This window comes from Leptopilina boulardi, unplaced genomic scaffold (genome assembly GCF_019393585.1).
Source record: "Leptopilina boulardi isolate dan_hultmark-lab unplaced genomic scaffold, ZJU_Lbou_2.1 LbouV2_259, whole genome shotgun sequence".
In the NCBI taxonomy this organism is placed as follows: Eukaryota; Metazoa; Arthropoda; class Insecta; order Hymenoptera; family Figitidae; genus Leptopilina; species Leptopilina boulardi.
This window is the reverse complement of record NW_026137817.1, coordinates 663,291-684,249: the sequence shown is the minus strand read 5'-3', so window position 1 is coordinate 684,249 and position 20,959 is coordinate 663,291. Positions and strand designations below refer to the sequence as shown.

Genomic DNA, 20,959 nt, shown 5'->3' with positions numbered 1-20,959 from the left:
GAAATTTTTTTAATTAAGTATAATTGAATATTTTTAAAAAACTATTTTTTTGCAAATTTTTAAAAATTTCGAATAGTTTTGTGTTTTTAATACCTAAATATAATTACATTTTTTTTAATATTCTATTATATTTTAGCATAATAATACAATATTTAAGAATATTTTACTTTTTCAAAAATATTTTCCGTGACCCTTTGATTATTATCAATGAGGGTAAAGTCATATAAGGTATTTTTTGAAATGCTAATAGAGATTATCTATTGTTGTGTGACATTCTGGTTTCAGACAGAAATAGAGTTCTCATTTATATATTTTTTAAAAAAAAAAAAATATTTTTTCAAATTTTAATTGAAAAAAATTCTTTTTTAAGAAAAAAAAATATTCGAGAGTTAAAATAGTTTTTTTTTTTTTTTTTTTTTTTTTGGAAACTGAAAGAAAAAAAAATATTTTTCAAACGAATTTTTATTATAAAAATTTATTATATAAATTATACTAAAAAAAAAGTGTATGAAAAACAATAATTATATATAATTTCCTATGTAATACACTATAATTATTTTTTTCGTTTACCACTTCTTGACCATGTGTATCGAATTAAATCGGCAGCTTTTTCTGCAACCATAACAATAGGCGCTATTGGATTAGCATTTGGTAAAATTGGAAATATTGAGGCATCAGCCACTCTAAGATTTAATATTCCATGAACTTGAAGCTGTGAATTTACCACAGATTCTGGGTCACTTGCCGATCCCATTTTACAAGTTCCCGATTGATGATTTTCTGGACCAGTTTTCACACGAATTATACATTCCCAATAAGCGTCCGTATTAAAGTGGTATCTGCAACAAAAATTTATTTAACAATTCAAATTTTTATAAATTATAAAATAAAAAATTATTCACATAATGGATTATAATTTCTATACATGATAATTATGACATAATCCTTAATGTCATAATTTTTTTTTTTTCTATTAGAAAGAAATGAAAAAATTTTATTAGAATTTACATACAGTCAACCGGGGGGTATTATGGAACGAAAATCATTTTTTTCTTTTAATAAAAATTTTTAATTTTATAGAAAAATATTTTAAACTATTTTTAGTCGTATTGTGAATATTCTAAAAATTTTTTGTAAGTTTTATTACAAAATATTTTTTTCTTATCTAAGTTATGTAAACTTAAAGTTTGTACCACAATAGCATTGAGAAAATTATGGTTCATGTCCGCCATTTTTAATAATTCATCTCTCACCTGAGTTGCAACAGTTTCACCGCAAGAGCGTTAGTATCGCTAACTCAAAATAGAAAAGAAAAATCATCAAAATTTTTCAAATGTACCCATAGAGTGGGAATTACTAATTTTAATTAATTAAAATTATTAATTACAATTACTGAATTTTTTTAGGTTAGGAATTATATTTTTTTTAAATTTTGAAATTATCACATTTTAGGCTAATTAAATAACTTGAAAAAAACCATTTAAAAATGATGTATTATTTTTTTGAGGTTATATTGTACCCCTTGTAAAATTATAATTGATTAATTTTCTATTTTCTAACACAAAAATAAGATATTTATGTATAAATTCGGTGGTTTTTTTTCACTTATTAGAAAATAAGTAACAAATTTAAAAATTTTTAAATAAATATTTTATAAATTAAAAACTAATTTGTACCAGAATAGCCCCGATTGACGGTAATAAATTTTTTAAGAAAAATTATAATTTAAATAAAAATAAAATAATAATAAAAGAAAAATAATACCTATTAGGGTCAGTCGGGGTAAATCCGAACGGGGGGTAAATCCGAACGCTAATTATTTCAGCTTAATTAAAATTTTTAAAAATAAGTTCGATATGAGAATTTTTACCTCAGATCCTCTTGAAGAGATTCTAAGTATTATCCCATTTTTTGTTTGTTAATTAGCAACAGCATAAACAAAGATAACAAGTATTGCAAAAAAGATTGAAAATCAAAGATGACACTCTTTCAGTATTTTGTCTCGTATTTGAAGAAAAAGAAGCTAAAAATTCATTTTATTATTTATAATTGTTTGTTATGAATACTAGAACAGAAACTATATTTGATTTTTGCCTTCTGTAAAATTTTATTAATAATATCAGACCGTTCGTATTTACCCAAGAAAATTGGAAAACTGGGGTAAATCCGAACGGTATTTTTAATAATTTTTTTTTACATCAAAGCCACACAAAATTGTTTTTATTTGATTACACTATTATTTTAACATTATAAAAGTACATAGAAAAAAGTTTTTCTTTCTATACGTATCCTCGTTAGTAATTAATAAGCAGAAACTTAATCTCTGTTCTCTCGAAGGAGTGTTTCAATTTTTTTGCCAAATGGTTTGTTGAAAAAAGTTTTTCAGGATCTTAATAAAATTTGGTATTCTACGGTTTTTGGGGTCGCTAATTACCAATTTGAAGTCAGTTTTTCAAAATTCAAAATGGCGGACGAGAATTAAAAAATTCATTGGATTCGCTCGAAAATTGTTACTCGCGGGGTTTCAGGGTTAGCAAATTTGATCATTTTTAAAAATAAGTTTTAGGAAAGTCCGCCATTTTGAATTTAAAAAATTTGACTTTTATTTTTGTATTTACATTCAATCACTCCAAAATACTTTCTGTAGCAAGTTTTGCAAAAATCCGTTATGATTTGATAAAGTTATTGAAGGTTTTAATTGTGTAATGCATTTTAATTTTTAACCTGTTTGATTTTTGTATTTATATATGATGCATTATTACATAATAGGTTTATTATCGTATTTTTTTTGAGTTTTTATATAAGTTTAACAATTGCAATACTTTAAATTTATTTTCCCTAAGATTTTTCTGAAATACAGTGGCGTTCGTATTTACCCCCATATTTTAGGAAAGTTGCAAAGTATCGAGGTAAATACGAACGCTAAGTTTCCTGCGATTGTAATTTATCAAAAATTTTTTCTACCCCATAAAATTGTTCTATGGAAGTAAAGTAACAACTTCATGCACCAGAATACCGGAAGTATTTTTTTTTTAAAGAAAAAACTTATGTTATTGTTGAAACTTACTAAAAGCGTTCGGATTTACCCCAGTTGACCCTAATAATATAATAATAATAATAATAAAAATAATAATAAGATAATAATAAAATAATATTAATAGAATAATAATAATAATATTAAAAGATGATGAAAATATTTTAAAAATGCTTTAATATTTGAGTAAATTTATACCTTGAACAAAGTTTATTTGGTTCTTTCTCCAGTCTTAATCCCCATTTTCTCATAGATTTCGTACTAATTAATTTAATGACTTTTCTCACACCTTCAATGAGAATTTTAATATCGGTTTCATCGGTAAAATAATTAGGATAAATAAGTGGATAATCGAGAGGATTTTTAGATCTTAGTTGTAGATATCCTCGACTTTTAGTAATGACAACCGTTGGTCGAGCCACTATTTCTCTTCTATTTGGACAACTACCAATTCTACCATCGGGACATTCAAATTTGTGTCCAGTTTCCGGACAGCCCGAACTAAAACCATCAAAAAATACCTAAAAAAAAAAACATAATTTATTTTAAAAATATTTGTATACTTTTTAAATTACAAAAAAAATTTGGACTCATTTTTGTAGTATATAATAATTATTATATTATATAGTTAAGTATATCAAATTTGCGCTATTTGCGGTGCTCTCTGGAAAACCGCAATAAATCAGAAAAAAAATTATGTAAAACGCAATTTTAGAATATTTTATTCGCATTATTTCCTGTGTGGTATATATAGACAGTGCTGAAATCTGTTAGCAAATTTGTGATTAGCGACTCTGTAAACCAGCCATTTTAATTTTTCAAAATCTGTAATCTGATTCGTAATCTGCGATCCCAAATACCTCTCAAGTAATGAATTTTAAAAAATGTCATATTTACATTTGTTTTTTCTGATTTCAAAAGTCCAATAACTCAACAATTGACGTTATTAGAAGAAAAAAAGAAGTATTTACCTGCAAATCTGACATTCCAGATGTAGCATAAGAACTCTCCATAAAAGCAGTGACTTGCGTAAGTCCCGTACTTGACAATGGTCCAGTTCTATTTTCAATATACTGATTGACAGCCTCTATTGTCATTGTCTCATAATGATCATCCTTAATACTCATGGGAATACCCACTGACACGTGATTAAGTAAAATTTTCCCCACTGGCAAATCTCGATAAACAGTAATACCCAATTTTTCAAGTTCATCCTTTGGACCAATACCCGACAACATTAACAATTGTGGTGAACCAATTGCGCCAGCTGTCAAAATAATTTCCTTATCCGCCTTCATTATTCGTTTTTTGCCCTCTTTATCAATTAATTCAATGCCATTCACTTGCATATCCCATTTATTCAATAATATTCTGCTGACATGTGCATTTGTCAAAACACGAAGATTAGGCCTATCAGCAACTGGTCTTAGATAAAACTTTGACGTCGTTCCCCGTAGACCACCGGCAGTCATCATTGGTGCAACAATAAAACCAGTTTGATTATATGCTCTCAGTCTTTCGGTTTCGTAGCCTAATTCTCTTGCCGCTCTCAATAGTTCATTGGAAAATTCAGGTTTATGCGAGAAGAGATCAATATTTATTGGACCGCCAGTTTGTGTTTTTTTGAAAATTTCATCTTGTACTAATTTTATATTCACTGGATTCTCAGCACGTTCAAAATAATGTTCTATTTCTTCATATGACCAACCTGGATTTCCAGCGCGTGACCATTTATTGTAAATTTCTGGATGTCCACGAACGTACATCATTCCATTCATTCCACCTGTTCCTGACACCATTTTACCCCTTGGCCATGCGCATTTTCCATTGTTTTCTGTATTGAAGGAATTTTTAATTGTCAAATCATTCAATTAAATTGGTCACAAAAATTTTTTTACCCAAAATGTTACAACAAATTCTTATAGAAATTTGTCCGTCGAATACAAATCTGATTTTGAAAATATTGGATTTTTTTGAACGTCTGTAAAACTAGAAAAACGAAAAAAAATAATATAATGACAGGTTCATTACGTCGTGCCGCCGTCAGATGGCAGAAGCATGCAGGGAGCATAAAGTCGCAGCTGTTATTATACTACTTTCCTTATTTTCTTTTTGCAATCGCGTTTTTATATGGATTCGCACAATCTTTCGGATTTAGGATTATCAGATAAGGATTAACAGTTTCATAAAAATATTTCCATTAAAATCGTAAACATTTTTTGCATTCAGGATGGCATAACCCCTTAAATTGGTTTAAAAAGGACCGTGGAATATTTGAATGTGCTAAAAAATTTAAATCCTTCAGAATTTTATGAAACTTATTACTCGGGAGTTTTTGAGGTAGCAAATTACGAATTTGAAGTAAGCTTTTGAAAATTCAAAATGGTGGATCCAATATAGCGAACTAGAGCCAATCCAATATTTTCAAGGTCAGATTGGAATTCTACGGACAAAATTCTATAAGAATCGGCAGTAACATTTTGAGCAAGAAAATTTTGTTGACCAGTGTTATGAAGTATTAACTCGTATTTACCCAAACAGGCTGTTGGATATGGTTGCGTAGGTTCCGTCATGTATTTCCAATCGAGAGAAGTGTTTATTGTATTGAAAGCTAAACCTGGTACTGCAGTTAAAGAGGGCTCCTCTGGACCTGCCTCCACTAATAACACCCTCCATGGAGCATGATCACTGAGTCTTCTTGCTAAAATAGGACCTGCTACTCCAGCGCCGACAATTATGAAATCAAACCTAAAAGCATAAAATCCTTGATTAGTAAAAAAAAAAAAAGTTCGAAGAGCTAGGTAGGTAAATATAGGTTTAATGCAGGTTTAATATTAAATCAGTAAAGAGTAGGTTCGTGAAGGTCAAAGTGAAAGTTGGTCAAATATTGGTTCAATATAAGTTCAATGTGGATCAAAATAGCTTCAACATAGTCGAATATAAGTTCAATATAGGTTCAATAAAGGTTCAAAATAGCTCTCATGTAGGTCGAATGTAGATTTAAAGTAGGACAAATGTAGGTTCCATATAGGTTCAATTTCGGTTCAAAATAGTTCCAATATAACTTCGATAAAGGTCAAAGTAGGACTTATATAGGTCAAAGTTGGTTAAATATAGGTTGAATGTAAGTTCATTAAATGTTAAATACAGATTTTTTGTAGGACAAAGCAGGTTCAATGTAGATCAAAGTAGCTTCAACATAAGTCGAATATAAGTTCAATAATGGTCCAACAAAGTCCAAAAATAGATTTTACAAAGGTCCAATGTAGATTTAAAGTAAATCAAATGTAGGTTACACATAGGTCTAATATAAGTTCAATGTAGATTTAACTTAGGTTAAAAATTGTTTCAATATAAGTTCGATATAGCGTCAAATTAATAGGACTCATATAGGTCAAAGTTGATTTACATATAGGAGTATTGTAGGTTCAATATAGGTCAAATATAAATTTAATGTAGATCAAAGTAGGTTCAATACAGGTTGAATGTATGTAGGTTCAATAAAGTACAATATTGATCCAATATAGGTTAAATCTAGGTTCAATTCAGGTACAAAGTAGGTTCAATTTAGATTAAATGTAGGTTCAACGAAGGACCAACATTGATTCATTGTAGGTTTCATATAGGTCTATTACATGTTTAATGTGGAACAATTAAGGTGTAATATAGATTTAAGGTAATATAGATTTAATGAAAGGCAAAGTAGGTTCAATTGAAAATTTATTTTAGGTTTTAAATAGATTCAATGTATGTCTAAAAAAGGCTCAATGTAGGTCCTATATAGTTCTAAACAGGTCTAATGTTGGTTCAATATACGTTAAATATAGGTTCAATATAAATATAATAAAGGATTAATTTCAGGTTCAAAGCATGTTTATTTCAAGTCAAATGAAGGTTCAAGGAAAGACCGTAGGTTTACTGTAGGTTCAATATAAGTTCAATATAAGTCTATTACAGTTTTAATGTAGGTCAAAATAGGTTTAATATATAGGCCCAAGATAGTTTTAATGAGGGGGAAAGTAGGTTCAATGTAGGTTATATTTAGGTTTAATATAGGTTCACTTTAGGTTTAAAAAGGTTTAATTTAGGTCTAAGTTAGATTTAAAGAAGAACAAATATAGATCTAATATTTGTTTAATGTAAGTCATAATAGGTTCAATATTGTCTCAATATATGTACATTGAAGGTCAAAGTATGATCAATATAGATCAAAGCAGGTCAAATGTAGGTTCAAATCGGTTTAATGTAGGTCCTAAATAGGTCTTAAATAGGTTTAATATAGGTCTAATGTAAGTCTAATTAAATCTAATGTAAGATCAATATAAGTTAAATATAAAGGTTCAATTTAGGTCAAAAAAGGTTTAATTTCAATATAAGTATAATATAGGTTCAATTTAGGTCGAAGTTAGGTTTTAAGATGGAAAAATATAAGTCTAATATTTGTTTAATATAGGTCAAAATAGATTCAATATTGTTCCAATATAGGTTCAATAAAGGTCAAAGTATGATCAATATAGGTCGAAGCAGGTTCAAATTGGTTTAATGTAGGTCTTAAATAGATTCAAAATAGGTCTAATGTAGGTTTAATGTAGGTCTAATGTAGGTTTTAAGAAGAACAAGTATAGATCTAATATTTGTTTAATGTAGGACAAAATAGGTTCATTATATAATCCTAATATACGTTCAGTGAAGGTCAAAGTATGGCCAATATAGGTCGAAGTAGGTCCCATGCAGGTTCAAATGGGTTTACTGTAGGTTTTAAACAGGCCTTAATTAGGTCTTAAATAAGTTCAAAATAGGTCTAAAATATGTTCAAAAAGTTAAAATTTTCTTTTTGTAATTTTTTTTTCAATTTTATATTAAACGTTATAATTTTTTTTTTTTAAAACAAATTTCTCTTTTAATAAAATTTAAATTTGTTACCATTCATCTTCGGGTACTTGATCAGAACCAACGCGTTTACATGCCTCTGAAATATCACATCTTGACATAATTAATGATTGCACCAAGGTCATAAATGGAGTGATATGCTCGCAAGCTTCTTCCATGTATGCAGTGTCATTGAAATTGCACTGGCAACATCCTCCCTTTGCTGTTGAAAGTGTTTGCTGTAAAAATATAAAAAAAATTTCTCACAATTATAACGCTGTGTTTTTTTTCTCTTTGTCTCTATCTCTTTTTTTTTTTTGCTAAAAAACATAAAATGAAAATAACAAAAGAAAAAAAAAATTCACTCAAAACAAATTAATTATTGATAAACCGCAAAAAAATAAATTTACTTTTTATATTTTACAATAAAATATCAAACTATTAAAAATTATTATTTGACACAAGAATATAAAAAGATGATTGAGATATTTTTGCGGTCAAATTCACTTACAAAAATTTATCATTATAACTTTCACGAATAAAATTGTGCGGAAAATATGGGCGTACACAAATAATTCATTTGCGGAAGTATGACAATTTTAGAAAAATTGAAAATATGTCTCATTTTTTTTTTTTTTTTATTAAGAAAAATAATGTTTATTACTTACATAAATAAATGTTAAAAAAAAATTCTTTTTTAAAAATTAAACGGCCTGAAATACTTATTTAAAAATAGAAATAAATTTTTTTTAATAAAAATAGAAATAATTATTATAAAACAGGAAAGAATTTTTGTTTTGTATAAATGATATAACAATATAAGTATAAAGAATAGACTTACCAACATTAAATATAAAATGACGCAAGTGAGAAATAAAAGCACTTTCATTTTTCTCAAAGATGAAAGATCTAGATTGAAGACAATTTAATGTAATTAATTATTCTTTAATTTCTTCCGTGAAAAAAAAAATAATTACCTGTTTTTATGTGAAATAAACTTTAAATAGACACAATAACTTTTTTTAATTGCCTAAACTTGTGTACTATAAACAATGGTTTTATATTTCAAAACGTTACATCTCATTTATAATAATTAATGAACAAACTATTATTCTAATTGAAATAAACTGACTCATTTTTTAATGAAGCAATTAATGGAGAATATATAAATTAATGAACTTTAAATTCACTGTCAATATTTATAAATTGATAAATAAAATAAAAAAAAAAAAATTTTTTTTAATTTATAAAATTGTCTAAAAAAATTCTTTTTATTTTATTATTTTTATTATTATTTTTTATTTTAATTTAATTATTAAAAATTAACAAAAGTTAATTAATTATGAATTTAAATAACAAAAATACGTTTAAGAAATTAAATGAATAAATAGAATTTTTATTTACCTATAATATTGGAACTGTAGACTTAAATTATTATTAAGTATAAAAACTAATATTAATATTAATTATATTAATAATATTAATCACTAAAGATAAAATATATTCACTCTTTCTCTAAATATTTTTTAAATATTAAATCACATTTGAAATTTACATTTCACAATTTTTTTTTTTTTTTATTATTATTATTAAAACGTGTCTTTAGAAATATTTTTTCCAAAGAGTTATGCGCGTGTGTCAAACGACGCTCCTCAGTTTGATCATTTTGCTGAATGGACCTTTTTAAAATGAAGTTGGGCTATCGAACTAATTAGACACTCGTTGCGTGTGGGCAGGGCCGGAATATAACAAGACGGAGAATTTTTTTCCAGAAATGAGTTTTTAAAGAAAAAAAAAAATGACGTCAATAATTTTTCTCAGAATTTTGTTTTCTTTTGCTTTTTATTTTATGAAATTTTTTTAGTATTTGTATATAAAATCAAAATTTGGTGATTTTCAATTAAATTTACATACCTTGTAGATATGAAATTAAAAAAAAAAAAATTTAACATGTATTTAGTTAAGTATTTCTTTATAATAATATGTTTTATACATATATTTGATTAACATTAATATTTATTAATTTAGAATCAATGCTTTTCTGATGTAAATTCGTGAATTAATAACAGCTGTAACTATTTTAATTTTTCCCTGTTTATCCTGATTAATCACCACGATTTTCATAATTTTCGAACAATATTAAGTAAATTATACATAAATTTATTTATAATTCTCGGGAATTACAGATTTGTTTGTTTAATCATTGGGAAATTTTATTATTTATTAGTTTATTTAAACATTTTGTATGATTTTTATTTTTATTTAATTATTTTATTTCATTTATTAATTAATTATAATTACTTTAATTATTAATTAATTTTTTTTATCTTCTCTTTGTTTTTTTTTAACTTTTTTTTATTAATTGAAAAAAAAAAATTATTTGATTCAAATACTCGATTACTTGACTATTATCAAATAAATATTTACTTGAATCAAATAATTTTTATTTAAATCAAATAAATTTTTTTTCAGTGTTCTTTTTAAACTTATTTTTGTTTTTTTATTATTTTTAAAATATTTTTTTTTTTTCGTTTTATTATCAACTTTTCTAAATTTTATTGTAATTTAATTTTAACTTTATTGTTTATTAGATTTACGAAGCTGAAGTACGCAACGTTTATATAAACGATTTTTAATGAAATAATTTTTTAAAATGAAAAATTCTATAATTTTTTGCCTAAAAAATATTTTTTTATAATTTGTTAATTAATGAAAAGTACAAGAAATATTTTTTAGGCAAAAAATTATAGAATTTTTCATTTTAAAAAATTATTTCTTTAAAAATCGTTTATCATAAACGTTGCGTACTTTAGCTTCGTTAGATTTATAATTTATTTATTATTTTTTTTTATTTATTAAATTTAGAAGAAAATGTAAATGTTTTCATAAAAAAAAAAAAAAATTAACAAAAACGACGAATGTAAAGAAAATAATTTAGCAGAAGATTTAATTTAACAATTTAAAAAAAAATTACATATGCGGTACTTTTTGAAGAATATACTTAATTGATTCATTAAGGAAGTGACTTAAATATATTTGGAAAAAAATAAACATTCATTTTACTGTCGAGTAAAAAAAATAATAATGATTCGTTAATATTTAATTATACCAGAAGCAATATGTCAGATTTATGAGAAAATTAATTTACATAATTGCTTTCTAATATATAAAAAAAAATTAATTGAGAAATTTACAATCTCTTAATTATTAATCATGTCAATTCATCAATATTCAAAACCCATCCTTTCATTAAAATCATTTTTCACCAATATATATATATAACTTTCCCTTCTGACCTTGACTAGTTTTTTTTTTTTTTTTTTTTGCATATTTTTGTTCTTCACCTCATTTCGAGAATCTTTACTTAAAATGCTTTCATTATCGAAAATTGATAATTTATAAAATATATAATGAAGATCTGCCAGGAATTCCCGACTCTAATCAGAGAGAAAAAAAAATAAATGAGCCATAATATTAAAATTATTGGAAATTGAATTTCTTCTTTATCTTTGATTCAACTTTCTCTGATGATGATAATGATAAAAGTTCAAAAATTCTTCCAATAATCACGTATCATATCGGCTCCCTTCTCAGCAATCATGATAACAGGTGCATTTGTATTTCCGCTACATATTGTTGGCATAATAGACGCGTCTATTACTCTCAAACCAGATATACCGTAGACACGTAATTTTGAATCAACAACTGCCTCGGGATCATTTGATGGTCCCATTTTTGCCGTACCAACTGGATGATAAATTGTTAATGTATAATGTTGAGCGTGACATCGCCAATAGTCCTCCGATGGAAACTTGAATTTCGAACATTCCGGAATCAAGTTTCGATTGAGTCGCGAGTTCAACATTCTCATTGTCGGTGTTTCACTCAGTTTTTGAATAAATTTTGTTCCCTCGATCTATAAAAAAAAAAAAAAAAAAAAAATTTCATACATATTTCCACATTTGACCATTTGTTTTTAGAGAAAATAAACCAAAAAAAATGGAGAGAAAACTCAATTCTATATGCCACAATTTTCCTAAAAGTATCAAATTGAGACCAAAGGTTGCATAAAATCTTTGCAACGTTTTGATGCACATAAGTTATATCAAAAAGAGATCGTTTTGTGTATCATTTTTAGAAATGATACACGAAACGGTCTCATTTTTTGATGCAAAAAATTGAATCAATTTATATCAATCATGGCCGAATTGAATCGACTCAAAATTAAACGAATTTTTTTTCAGATATTTTGGTAATAGTACAATTGCGGAGACCATTTCACTATTTAATTTGAAAATGAAAATAACAGAAAATCAAAGACAATGTGCAATTCGATAATTAAAAAGTGACAGCTTATAAACATAACCTAAAATGCATGAGAAAAAATTTGTCGATAAAATCAATATAGCCGAGCTTTTTAGAAGGTAGATGGCAGCACTCATCTATTTTCTTTCTTTAAATTTTTTCTGAATCTTTTTTATAAAAAGCAAAACTGCCATCTACCTTCTAAAAAGCTCGGCTATATTGATTTTATCGACAAATTTTTTCTCATGCATTTTAGGTTATGTTTATAAGCTGTCACTTTTTAATTATCGAATTGCACATTGTCTTTGATTTTCTGTTATTTTCATTTTCAAATTAAATAGTGAAATGGTCTCCGCAATTGTACTATTACCAAAATATCTGAAAAAAATTCGTTTAATTTTGAGTCGATTCAATTCGGCCATGATTGATATAAATTGATTAAATTTTTTGCATCAAAAAATGAGACCGTTTCGTGTATCATTTCTAAAAATTATACACAAAACGATCTCTTTTTGATATAACTTATGTGCATCAAAACGTTGCAATAGAAAAAGATACAACCAAGTTTACTGTGTGGGGAATTCTACATGAGATTTTAATTCAAAAAAAAGTTTTTTTGACTTGAACATTTTTTTTAAATTTTTATGTAAAATAAAAAAACAGGTATTTTTTAATTTTTTTATTTGATAAATATTATGGAAGTTATGTTTTTTTTTTTTTTAATTTTAACGATTTCAGAAGCCGAATACTTTTGAAACCTGTTTTCCTCTGCGTCATTCAAACAGATAAAAAATAATATTCTATATGAAATTTGTTCGATTTTTTTTGATATTTTAATGTAGGTTTAAAAATTGTAACTTCAACGGAAATGAATTAAAAAAAAAATTTTCAAACATCAATCACTTCGGTTTTTAGGAAAAATCATTTTTCAGCCTGAATTACAATTTTTTAGATGCTTTCGTTGTAGTTACATTATTTCTTACTACATATTTCAAATATTCAAGAAAAATCGAACAAATTCATTTTAACAATTTCATTTTTATGAAATCAACAATCAAAATAAACGTATTAATTTTTATTAAACACGGAATTTTTTTTATTTAAACGAATTTTAATTTAAATGGATTTTTATTTAATAGAATTTCAATTAGCCAAATTATTAAATTAGATAAGACCGAATTTTTTGGGGAATTGTGTTCATAGAGAGGAATATTGCCCACAAGAATTTAACATTATGCCCGATTCTGGCACAAGAGAAAAAAATTTTTTTAATATTTTTTAAAAGAAAAACATCATTTTTCTCAAAAAATACACTAGATATAAAAAAATGTCTCAGATAAAAGTTGTTCCTTGTTAAAAGACCTAAAAGACCTTTTCATATTTAAAAATAATAATAGTGACATTACAAAAAAAAATTATATAAATATACCTTATTTTGCTTTTTAAAAAATAATAACTGATTTTTTAATTTCTTAATATTAATACTCGCTATTATTTTACTGAAAACAAAAAATTAACAATTTTAACCTCTGTGACAGTAAAGATTATTAATTATTATTTGCATATTGCTATGAAAGAAGACAAAAAAGAACTATTTCAAACAGATTTATGAAACTATTTTAAATGATATTTAAAAAGCAATAAATGTGAGCTTTTAATCCATGTTTTGCAAATATTGTTGAACAAACACAAGATGGACAAAAATGACAACAGACATTTTTTTATATCTAATGTATTTTTTGAGAAAAATGATGTTTTTCTTTTAAAAAATATAAAAAAAATTTTTTTCTCTTGTGCCAGAATCGGGCACAAGTTAAATTCTTGTAGGCAATATTCCTCCCTATGAACACAATTCCCAAAAAAATTTTAAGCAAAAAAAAAGGTGGGGTTTTTTAGTAAAATGGCCGCCATTTTGTTATTTTTATATATTTTTTAAATTTTCCAATGGATTTCGAAAGAAGAATAAACGTTCCTTATTTCAGACACAAAAGGAAAAAGTGAATTATCTTAATTACTCAAAAAGTTACAACACTTTTAAGATTTTTTCTCTTCATTTTAAAAAAAACGAAGTTCTCGACTTATATATATTTAAACTCCTTATAACTTAAAGAAAAAAATTTTTTCAGCAAAATAAAAAAATACGTGTCATCTAAAATTCATTGAAAAACAACATTTTGAAGGTGAAAATTATTTTCAGCTCCGACCAAGTCAAGCCTGTCTGATTTGAAATGAATTCGGTCATAATTTCTTTTTTACTGAATTTTCATTTTTTTTTTTTAATTTTCAGCCGTTCGAAAACATTGGACAGAAACATTGTAGCATAAATATTAAAATTAACTAATCAAAAATTTACTAAAAAAAATTGTGACTGGTCAATTTTAAAATCTGCGCCAAAATATTTAGTCGGATATTTGGATAGATAAATAAAAAATTCAGCTAAATGGAAATAAAAATTAAGAATATAAGTTCAACGTCATAGAACTTTTTCCAAATGAAAATTTTGCATAACAATAATTTGGCTAAATGGAAATTCTATTAATTAAAATTTCTTCTAAATAAAAATTGAAAATTCGGCTAAATAAAAGTTTTGTTAAATTAAAATTCAGTGAAATAAAAATTCGTTTAACCAGCAATTTTGTTGAATAAAAATTTTGCTAAATGACAATCTGTTCAAATGAAAATTGTGTTTAATGAAAATTCGGCTAAATAAAAATTCTTTTAAATTTGAAATTGAACATTCGGCTAAATAAAAGTTATGTTAAATTAAAATATTTTTGTAAATTAAAATTTCTCTACATTTAAATTCTGTTTAATGAAAATTCGGCATTGTAGAATTTTAATAAAATAAAAATTCTATTAAATGAAAATTTGGCTTAATAAAAGTTCTGTTATATATGAAATTCCTTTAAGATAAAATTCGTTCTAATAAAGTTCTATTTTAATAAAATTTAGCTTAATAAAAATCTTCTTTAATGGAAATTCAATTAAACAAAAATTTGGATAATTAGAAATTTTATTTATACAAAAATGTTGGCTTATTAAATTACAATTCAGTGAAATAAAAATTTGATTAAGCAGAAATTTTGTTCAATTGAAAATTATGTTTAATAATAATTCGGATAAATAAAAATTCTGTGAAATAAGAATTCTTTTAAATTAAAATTGAAAATTCAGCTAAATAAAAGTAGTGTTAAATAAAAATTTTTATGTAAATTAAAATTTCTCTTAATTCAAAATCTATTTGATGAAAATTCGTCTAAATATATTCCCCTAGAGAGAGAAAAGATTCGAATAGAATTTCCAAAAAGAAATTTCAATATTTTTCTAATTTAAAAAAAAAATTTTTTTTAACAAAAACCTATTTTTTTCTTTCATTTAAGTAAAGTTTTATTTAAAAAAGAAAATTACTCACCAAAACAATGAGGTCATGTGGATCTGCAAAATAATTTGGATTTATTAATGGCTGATCTTTTGGATTGTTACTTTTTAATTCAATATAACCACGACTCTTTGGTCTCAATAATAATGGCACAACTGTATAACTGTCTTGATATAAAATATTCTCATAAATATTTGCATACAATTCATCATTTAGACCACATCCTCTTTTTCCAAAAAAACCACCATCAGTATTATCAGCAGCTGAAGCAAAAAATAATTGTAAATCTGGATAATCTTCAGCTTCATTCGCATACCTAAAATAAAAGCGACAATATTAAGGGAAAAATTTATTAAATTTTTTTTTTTTCATTTATAATTTTTGATAACTTTTGAAAAAATATAAAAATAAATTTTATTTATTATTAAATAAAATTATTTTTATATTAAAATTGTGTATCATTAATATCAAATAGATTTTGAAAAATGATTTGCAAAAAAAGTATTTTTAGCATTTTTCCTGTTAACCGAGACCAATTTACGTCAATATGCTTTATATAAATTATATTTTCCCTCAAAAAAATTTTGAAATAATTTTTTTATTTTTTTTATTCTATATTATTTGAAGCAGATGTTACACGTGCGGAATCAATTTCTGTAATATATTAATAATTTACAAATATTTTATTGCATTTATACAATTTCCAGAAGATTAAATAAATATTTATTTCTTTGTTGCTTTTAGTGCCTTCCGTGTGTTAATAACTTTCTCCGACGCGTAAAAACAGTTCTCGCAAAACAGTATATGACTGAATTATATACATACATACATACATACATATACAAATTGAAATGTGTAAGTCTAAAGTTTCAAAATTGATAATTAATTCTTTTTAGTCTAATTTTTTTTTTAAAGAAAATAAAATAAACATGATATTTTTTTCTCCAAAATTCTATTATAATATAAATTTTTAATTATTTTACAATTTAGAGAAATGTATTAGAAATTTTGAATTTAAAAAAAAAAATTTACAAAATTTAGGAACCCATAAATTTTCCACAAAAATTGTTAGTTAAAATTTTCATTTTAAAGAATTTTATTGAATATAATTATTCTTTTTAACGAATTTTCATTTTTCGAATTAACATTTGACAGAATTTCTTTTTAAACGAATTTTTACCTGATTTTTTAGATACCGAATTTTTGTTTAAACAGAATTTTTATTTTACATAATTTCATTTTATCCAACTTTTTATTGAAAAAAAATTCTAATTTAGCCGAATATTAATTTAGCAAAATTCTCATTCAACAGATGAATTTTAAGTGATTCGAAGTTTTAAATAAGAGAATTTTTAAATCATCGAATTTTCATTTGTCCGAATTTTTAAATGCTAATACGAAAAATATAAATTCGTCTAAAAAAAATAATTATATCAAATAAAATTCTGTAAAATGAAAATTTGGATTATTGATTTTTATAAGAAATTCATGCACCATCGAAATTTATATCTTGCTTGCAATAATATTTTTTTTTTTTTTTGCAATTCTAAATATTTGAATTTATCAATTAATTTTATTACATTGTTTCCTCATAGATTTTTTTGGTATATTTTGATATTTAACCTCATAAAAGTAAAAAAAAAATGATAAATTTAAAAAAATATTCTATAGATACTAATATTTAATATATTTAATACATTGAAAAATTGGAATTTTTTGAAAAACGACTTTTATTACACAATTTTAGCTTTTAATTAAAAAATTTTCCAAAGCAGTATTGTTTTCCCGATTTGAAATATGCCGCTCTTATGAAGCGTAGTTTAGAAATAGTCTGATAGAGGGCTTCTCACAATCGAGTTACGAAATTTGCGGTATAAAATGAACTATAATTGTTCTTGAGCGTCACCCTATCAAAAATTAACTACTGGGGCAGTACAGCGCCAGTACTACCAGTAGTGGTGCGATATTGGTATCAGTAACGCGCCAGTAGTGAACTCTGGTAATTTTTGGTAGGGCAATATCAAACGAAATTTAGTAAAATCAAACTTCATGTTCGATTCAAGTAAATATTAAAATTTTTTAGCCAAATTATTTTATTAACAGAATTTTAATTAAAAATTTATTTTTTTTATTCCAAAATTTAAAGATATCGTCAAATATCTTTTAATGGCACACAATTAAATTTTTTTTAAATTAACAACAAATTTTTTATTACACCCAAATTCGACAGATCCAATTGTACAATTTTGGAAAAAAATTATTTTGAGTTAAAATTTGTTGTTAAATAATAATTAATAAACATTTTGTATTTTTTCTTAAAATTTAGTGAACAATATTGTAATTTTTCTGCAATTTTTATAAACAATGTCTCATTTTTCACTTTGAAAGATTCTCTACAATTCTGATTTTGTGTTTTTGTTAAATAATGGTTTGTTTAAAACACAGAAAATTAAAAGGCATTAAAATAAGCGTTGCAGTTTATTTTGATGCCTTTTAATTTTCTGTGAAAATATAAAAAATAAAAATTTTATTTGTTTATTAACTTTTGAAAAAAAAAATATTTTTAATAAAATTCAACAAACAGAATTGTTGAAAAGCTTTCAAAGAGCAAAATGAGCTATTGTTTGTAATAATTGGATAAAAATTAAAATTGTTCACAAACTTTAAAAAAAAAAAATACAAAATGTTTATTAATTATTATTTAACAACAAATTTTAACTTAAAATAATTTTTTTCCAAAATTGTACAATTTGATCTGTCGAATTTAGGTGTAATAAATTTTAAATATATTTTCAGTTCTTTTAAAAACTACTTTTTAGTTTGAGGTTATGTTAATGGGTTGAAGCTCCTTAAGGTATTTTTTTATATTGTAATTTTATTTACAGGTATTTATTTTGCAGAATAAAATTTGACTTTTTAGGTTAAAATTAAAAATTTATAATTACTACACTGAAAAAAGGGTTTGGTATTGACAACCAAACGTTTGGTTGGTAATTAAGCAACCAATTTTTTTTTTATTGAATCAACAAAATTTTGGTTGTCCCAATCAAAATTTTGATTGCTTAAATACCAACCAAACGTTTGGTTGTCAATACCAAATCCTTTTTTTAGTGTAATGTTTGAAGCTAATTTATTCTTTTGTATCGAATTAGTTGTATCAAAAAACTTAGAAAATTACTAAGAATATGTCAAACTAAATATATATATTAAAATATTCAAAAGCTACAGATTCAATTAATTTGAGCTTGAAAAAATGCTCGGGTCTAGTGGACCCATAGTGCCAGTTAAGGGTTAAATATATAATATACTAACTTTGTTTTAATAAACGCCATGGCTTCACATTGTGGTACCATATAAAGTGGTCCAGATTGATTAAAAACAAATTGCCTCACTGAATTAAATGTTAATGATCTTGGCAAAACAAATCCAAATTCTTCAAAATTATTGGCAACTGGCGAATCAGTCAAATAAGTAATGCCACCAATGGCAACGTGATCCTGTAAATTTCTACCTACACCTGGCAAATTTTGAATCAATGGAATTTTCATTTTACTCAAATGTTCCTTGGGACCAATACCCGACAACATTAATAATTGTGGTGTTTGTATTGAGCCAGCTGAGACAATTATTTCAAGACGTGCATAAACTGTGATTTTTAACCATTTTCGTTCAAATTTTACGCCATATGCTCGTTTTGTCGTGGGTTCGATTAAAATTTTTTCAACTAACGACTGCGTACTAATGTGAAGATTCTTTCGTTTTGATGCTGGTCTCAGAAAAGCCTTGGCTGAACTGCAACGCAAACCATTTCTGAAAATAATTATATAGTATATTATAATAATTTATAATAATAATAAATTTTATTTATTTTTTTATTTTTCTAGTCAAGATTAGGGGAAAAAATTTTAGTGAAAAATATCTAGCGCGTACCATAGGGACCTGACAAATTCCTAACATAAAAATTGTATTTAATACCACCTTTCTTAAAGCAGACACCACAAAATAGAATATAATATCCCCCACAGCACCGAAACTTTCCTAAAGATTTATTTGAAATTTTCGGAATATTTAATTGCAATGTTTAGTGAAAATTGTGTAAAAATACTTGAATAAATGTTCAGGAAAGTTTCACACTAAACATTTATTTAATCGGGACATTTAAATCTTTACACAAATTTTCACTAAACTTTGCAATTAAATATTCCGAACATTTCAAATAAATCTTTAGGAAAGTTTCGGTGCTGTGGAGGTGGATTACAGAAATAATCGAAAATAATTTTACCTCAATGTTCCATATGAATATGTGAATCCAGTTTGTTTTTCCCCATTAACATCCAATATTTCATAATTCATTTCTTGTCCAGCTCTTAAAAAATAATTTGCAATTGGAGATTTATAATTAAATCGTTCAATTGTCAAATATCCACCTGTTTGATGATACGGCGATTTAATGAGTTCGGGAATTTTAATATCCTCAGATTTTTTAAAATATGGCAAAACATTCTCATAATTCCAATTGGGATTACCAAAATTTTGCCAATTATCATAATCACGTCTATTACCTCGCACATAGAGCATTGCATTTAAAACACTACTACCACCGAGAACTTTGCCCCTTGGCCAATTACATGATTTTCCATTCATACTTAAACAATAGGTGGACGATGGTACTGTTTTAAATTGCCAATCGAGTTTTGATAATTGTAGTGTTGGAAAAATTAATGGCACATCTGAAAGTATTGTCTCATCACCACCAGCCTCCAATAGTAAAACTGTCCAATTTTGTTCGGCTTCCGTTAGACGATTTGCCAACACTGAACCAGCTGATCCACCGCCAATTATTATAAAATCATACACCAATTGCATTTTATTTAACGGTATCGATTGAACACGATTTTCAATGTCAATTATATCAGGACGATAATTGATTATCATAAATTTCAAAAACATCAAAAATGTCACTTCCGGTAATATCGATAAACCAATGCGGAAAACAGAGAAAGCAGTAATTACCATTTTTTTTTTTTTTTTTTTTTTTGATAGTATATTTTTTATTAAAGAAATTTTTAAATAATTTAATTGAATATTTTTCTTCTTAATTAAAATCAATTAATATTCTTTTTAATACAATTTTTTTAAAATTAATTTCTATTTTCATTTTTATTTAATGAATTATTTTTTTGCCACTTAATTGGTTCTTAATTTTTGTATTATAGAAAAAAAAAAATTTAATAAGGCACTTGATTTTATTTTGCAATGTTAAATAAATAGAGAAAAATTTGAATATTGATTTAGAAATATTGTCGATGAGAAAATTCATGTGTACGCACTGAATCTTGACTGAAGTGAATATTATTTATTTTTTCAATTTG

The 20,959-nt window shown here is 25.0% G+C and overlaps 3 protein-coding genes across 3 annotated transcripts in view; 1 reads left to right on the top strand and 2 right to left on the bottom strand.

Annotated features, from left to right (window-relative positions):
• The window catches only part of LOC127280978 (flotillin-2), a 297,326-nt gene that overhangs the window by 234,769 nt on the left and 41,598 nt on the right, over positions 1–20,959 (top strand). The window lies entirely within an intron of this gene.
• LOC127280970 (glucose dehydrogenase [FAD, quinone]-like) lies at positions 445–9,663 on the bottom strand. The gene is made up of 7 exons (XM_051304426.1): positions 9,308–9,663; positions 8,745–8,812; positions 7,958–8,142; positions 5,568–5,782; positions 4,006–4,868; positions 3,233–3,555; positions 445–839 (listed from the first exon to the last, which is right to left on the bottom strand). The coding sequence occupies exons 2-7, from the start codon at positions 8,790–8,792 to the stop codon at positions 554–556; spliced, it is 1,920 nt and encodes a 639-aa protein (XP_051160383.1). The 5' UTR covers positions 8,793–8,812; positions 9,308–9,663; the 3' UTR covers positions 445–553.
• Positions 11,378–20,550, bottom strand: LOC127280977 (glucose dehydrogenase [FAD, quinone]-like). The gene is made up of 4 exons (XM_051304437.1): positions 19,870–20,550; positions 18,900–19,397; positions 15,621–15,903; positions 11,378–11,819 (listed from the first exon to the last, which is right to left on the bottom strand). Exons 1-4 carry the CDS (start codon positions 20,535–20,537, stop codon positions 11,451–11,453), a joined length of 1,818 nt encoding a protein of 605 aa, XP_051160394.1. The 5' UTR covers positions 20,538–20,550; the 3' UTR covers positions 11,378–11,450.

What these genes read in the sequence shown, in the direction of transcription:
- LOC127280970 (XM_051304426.1), bottom strand. Translation starts at nt 8,792, where the DNA reads ATGAAAGTGCTTTTATTTCTCACTTGCGTCATTTTATATTTAATGTTG. An exon ending in TCATTTTATATTTAATGTTG is followed by an intron (nt 8,143 to 8,744) that starts GTAAGTCTATTC and finishes ATATTTTTACAG; the next exon opens with CAAACACTTTCAACAGCAAA. An exon ending in CCAAATAAACTTTGTTCAAG is followed by an intron (nt 840 to 3,232) that starts GTATAAATTTAC and finishes TTTTTGTTGCAG; the next exon opens with ATACCACTTTAATACGGACG.
- LOC127280977 (XM_051304437.1), bottom strand. Translation starts at nt 20,537, where the DNA reads ATGTTTTTGAAATTTATGATAATCAATTATCGTCCTGATATAATTGAC. An exon ending in ATGGCGTTTATTAAAACAAA is followed by an intron (nt 15,904 to 18,899) that starts GTTAGTATATTA and finishes CTTTTATTTTAG; the next exon opens with GTATGCGAATGAAGCTGAAG. An exon ending in CACATGACCTCATTGTTTTG is followed by an intron (nt 11,820 to 15,620) that starts GTGAGTAATTTT and finishes TTTTTTTTATAG; the next exon opens with ATCGAGGGAACAAAATTTAT.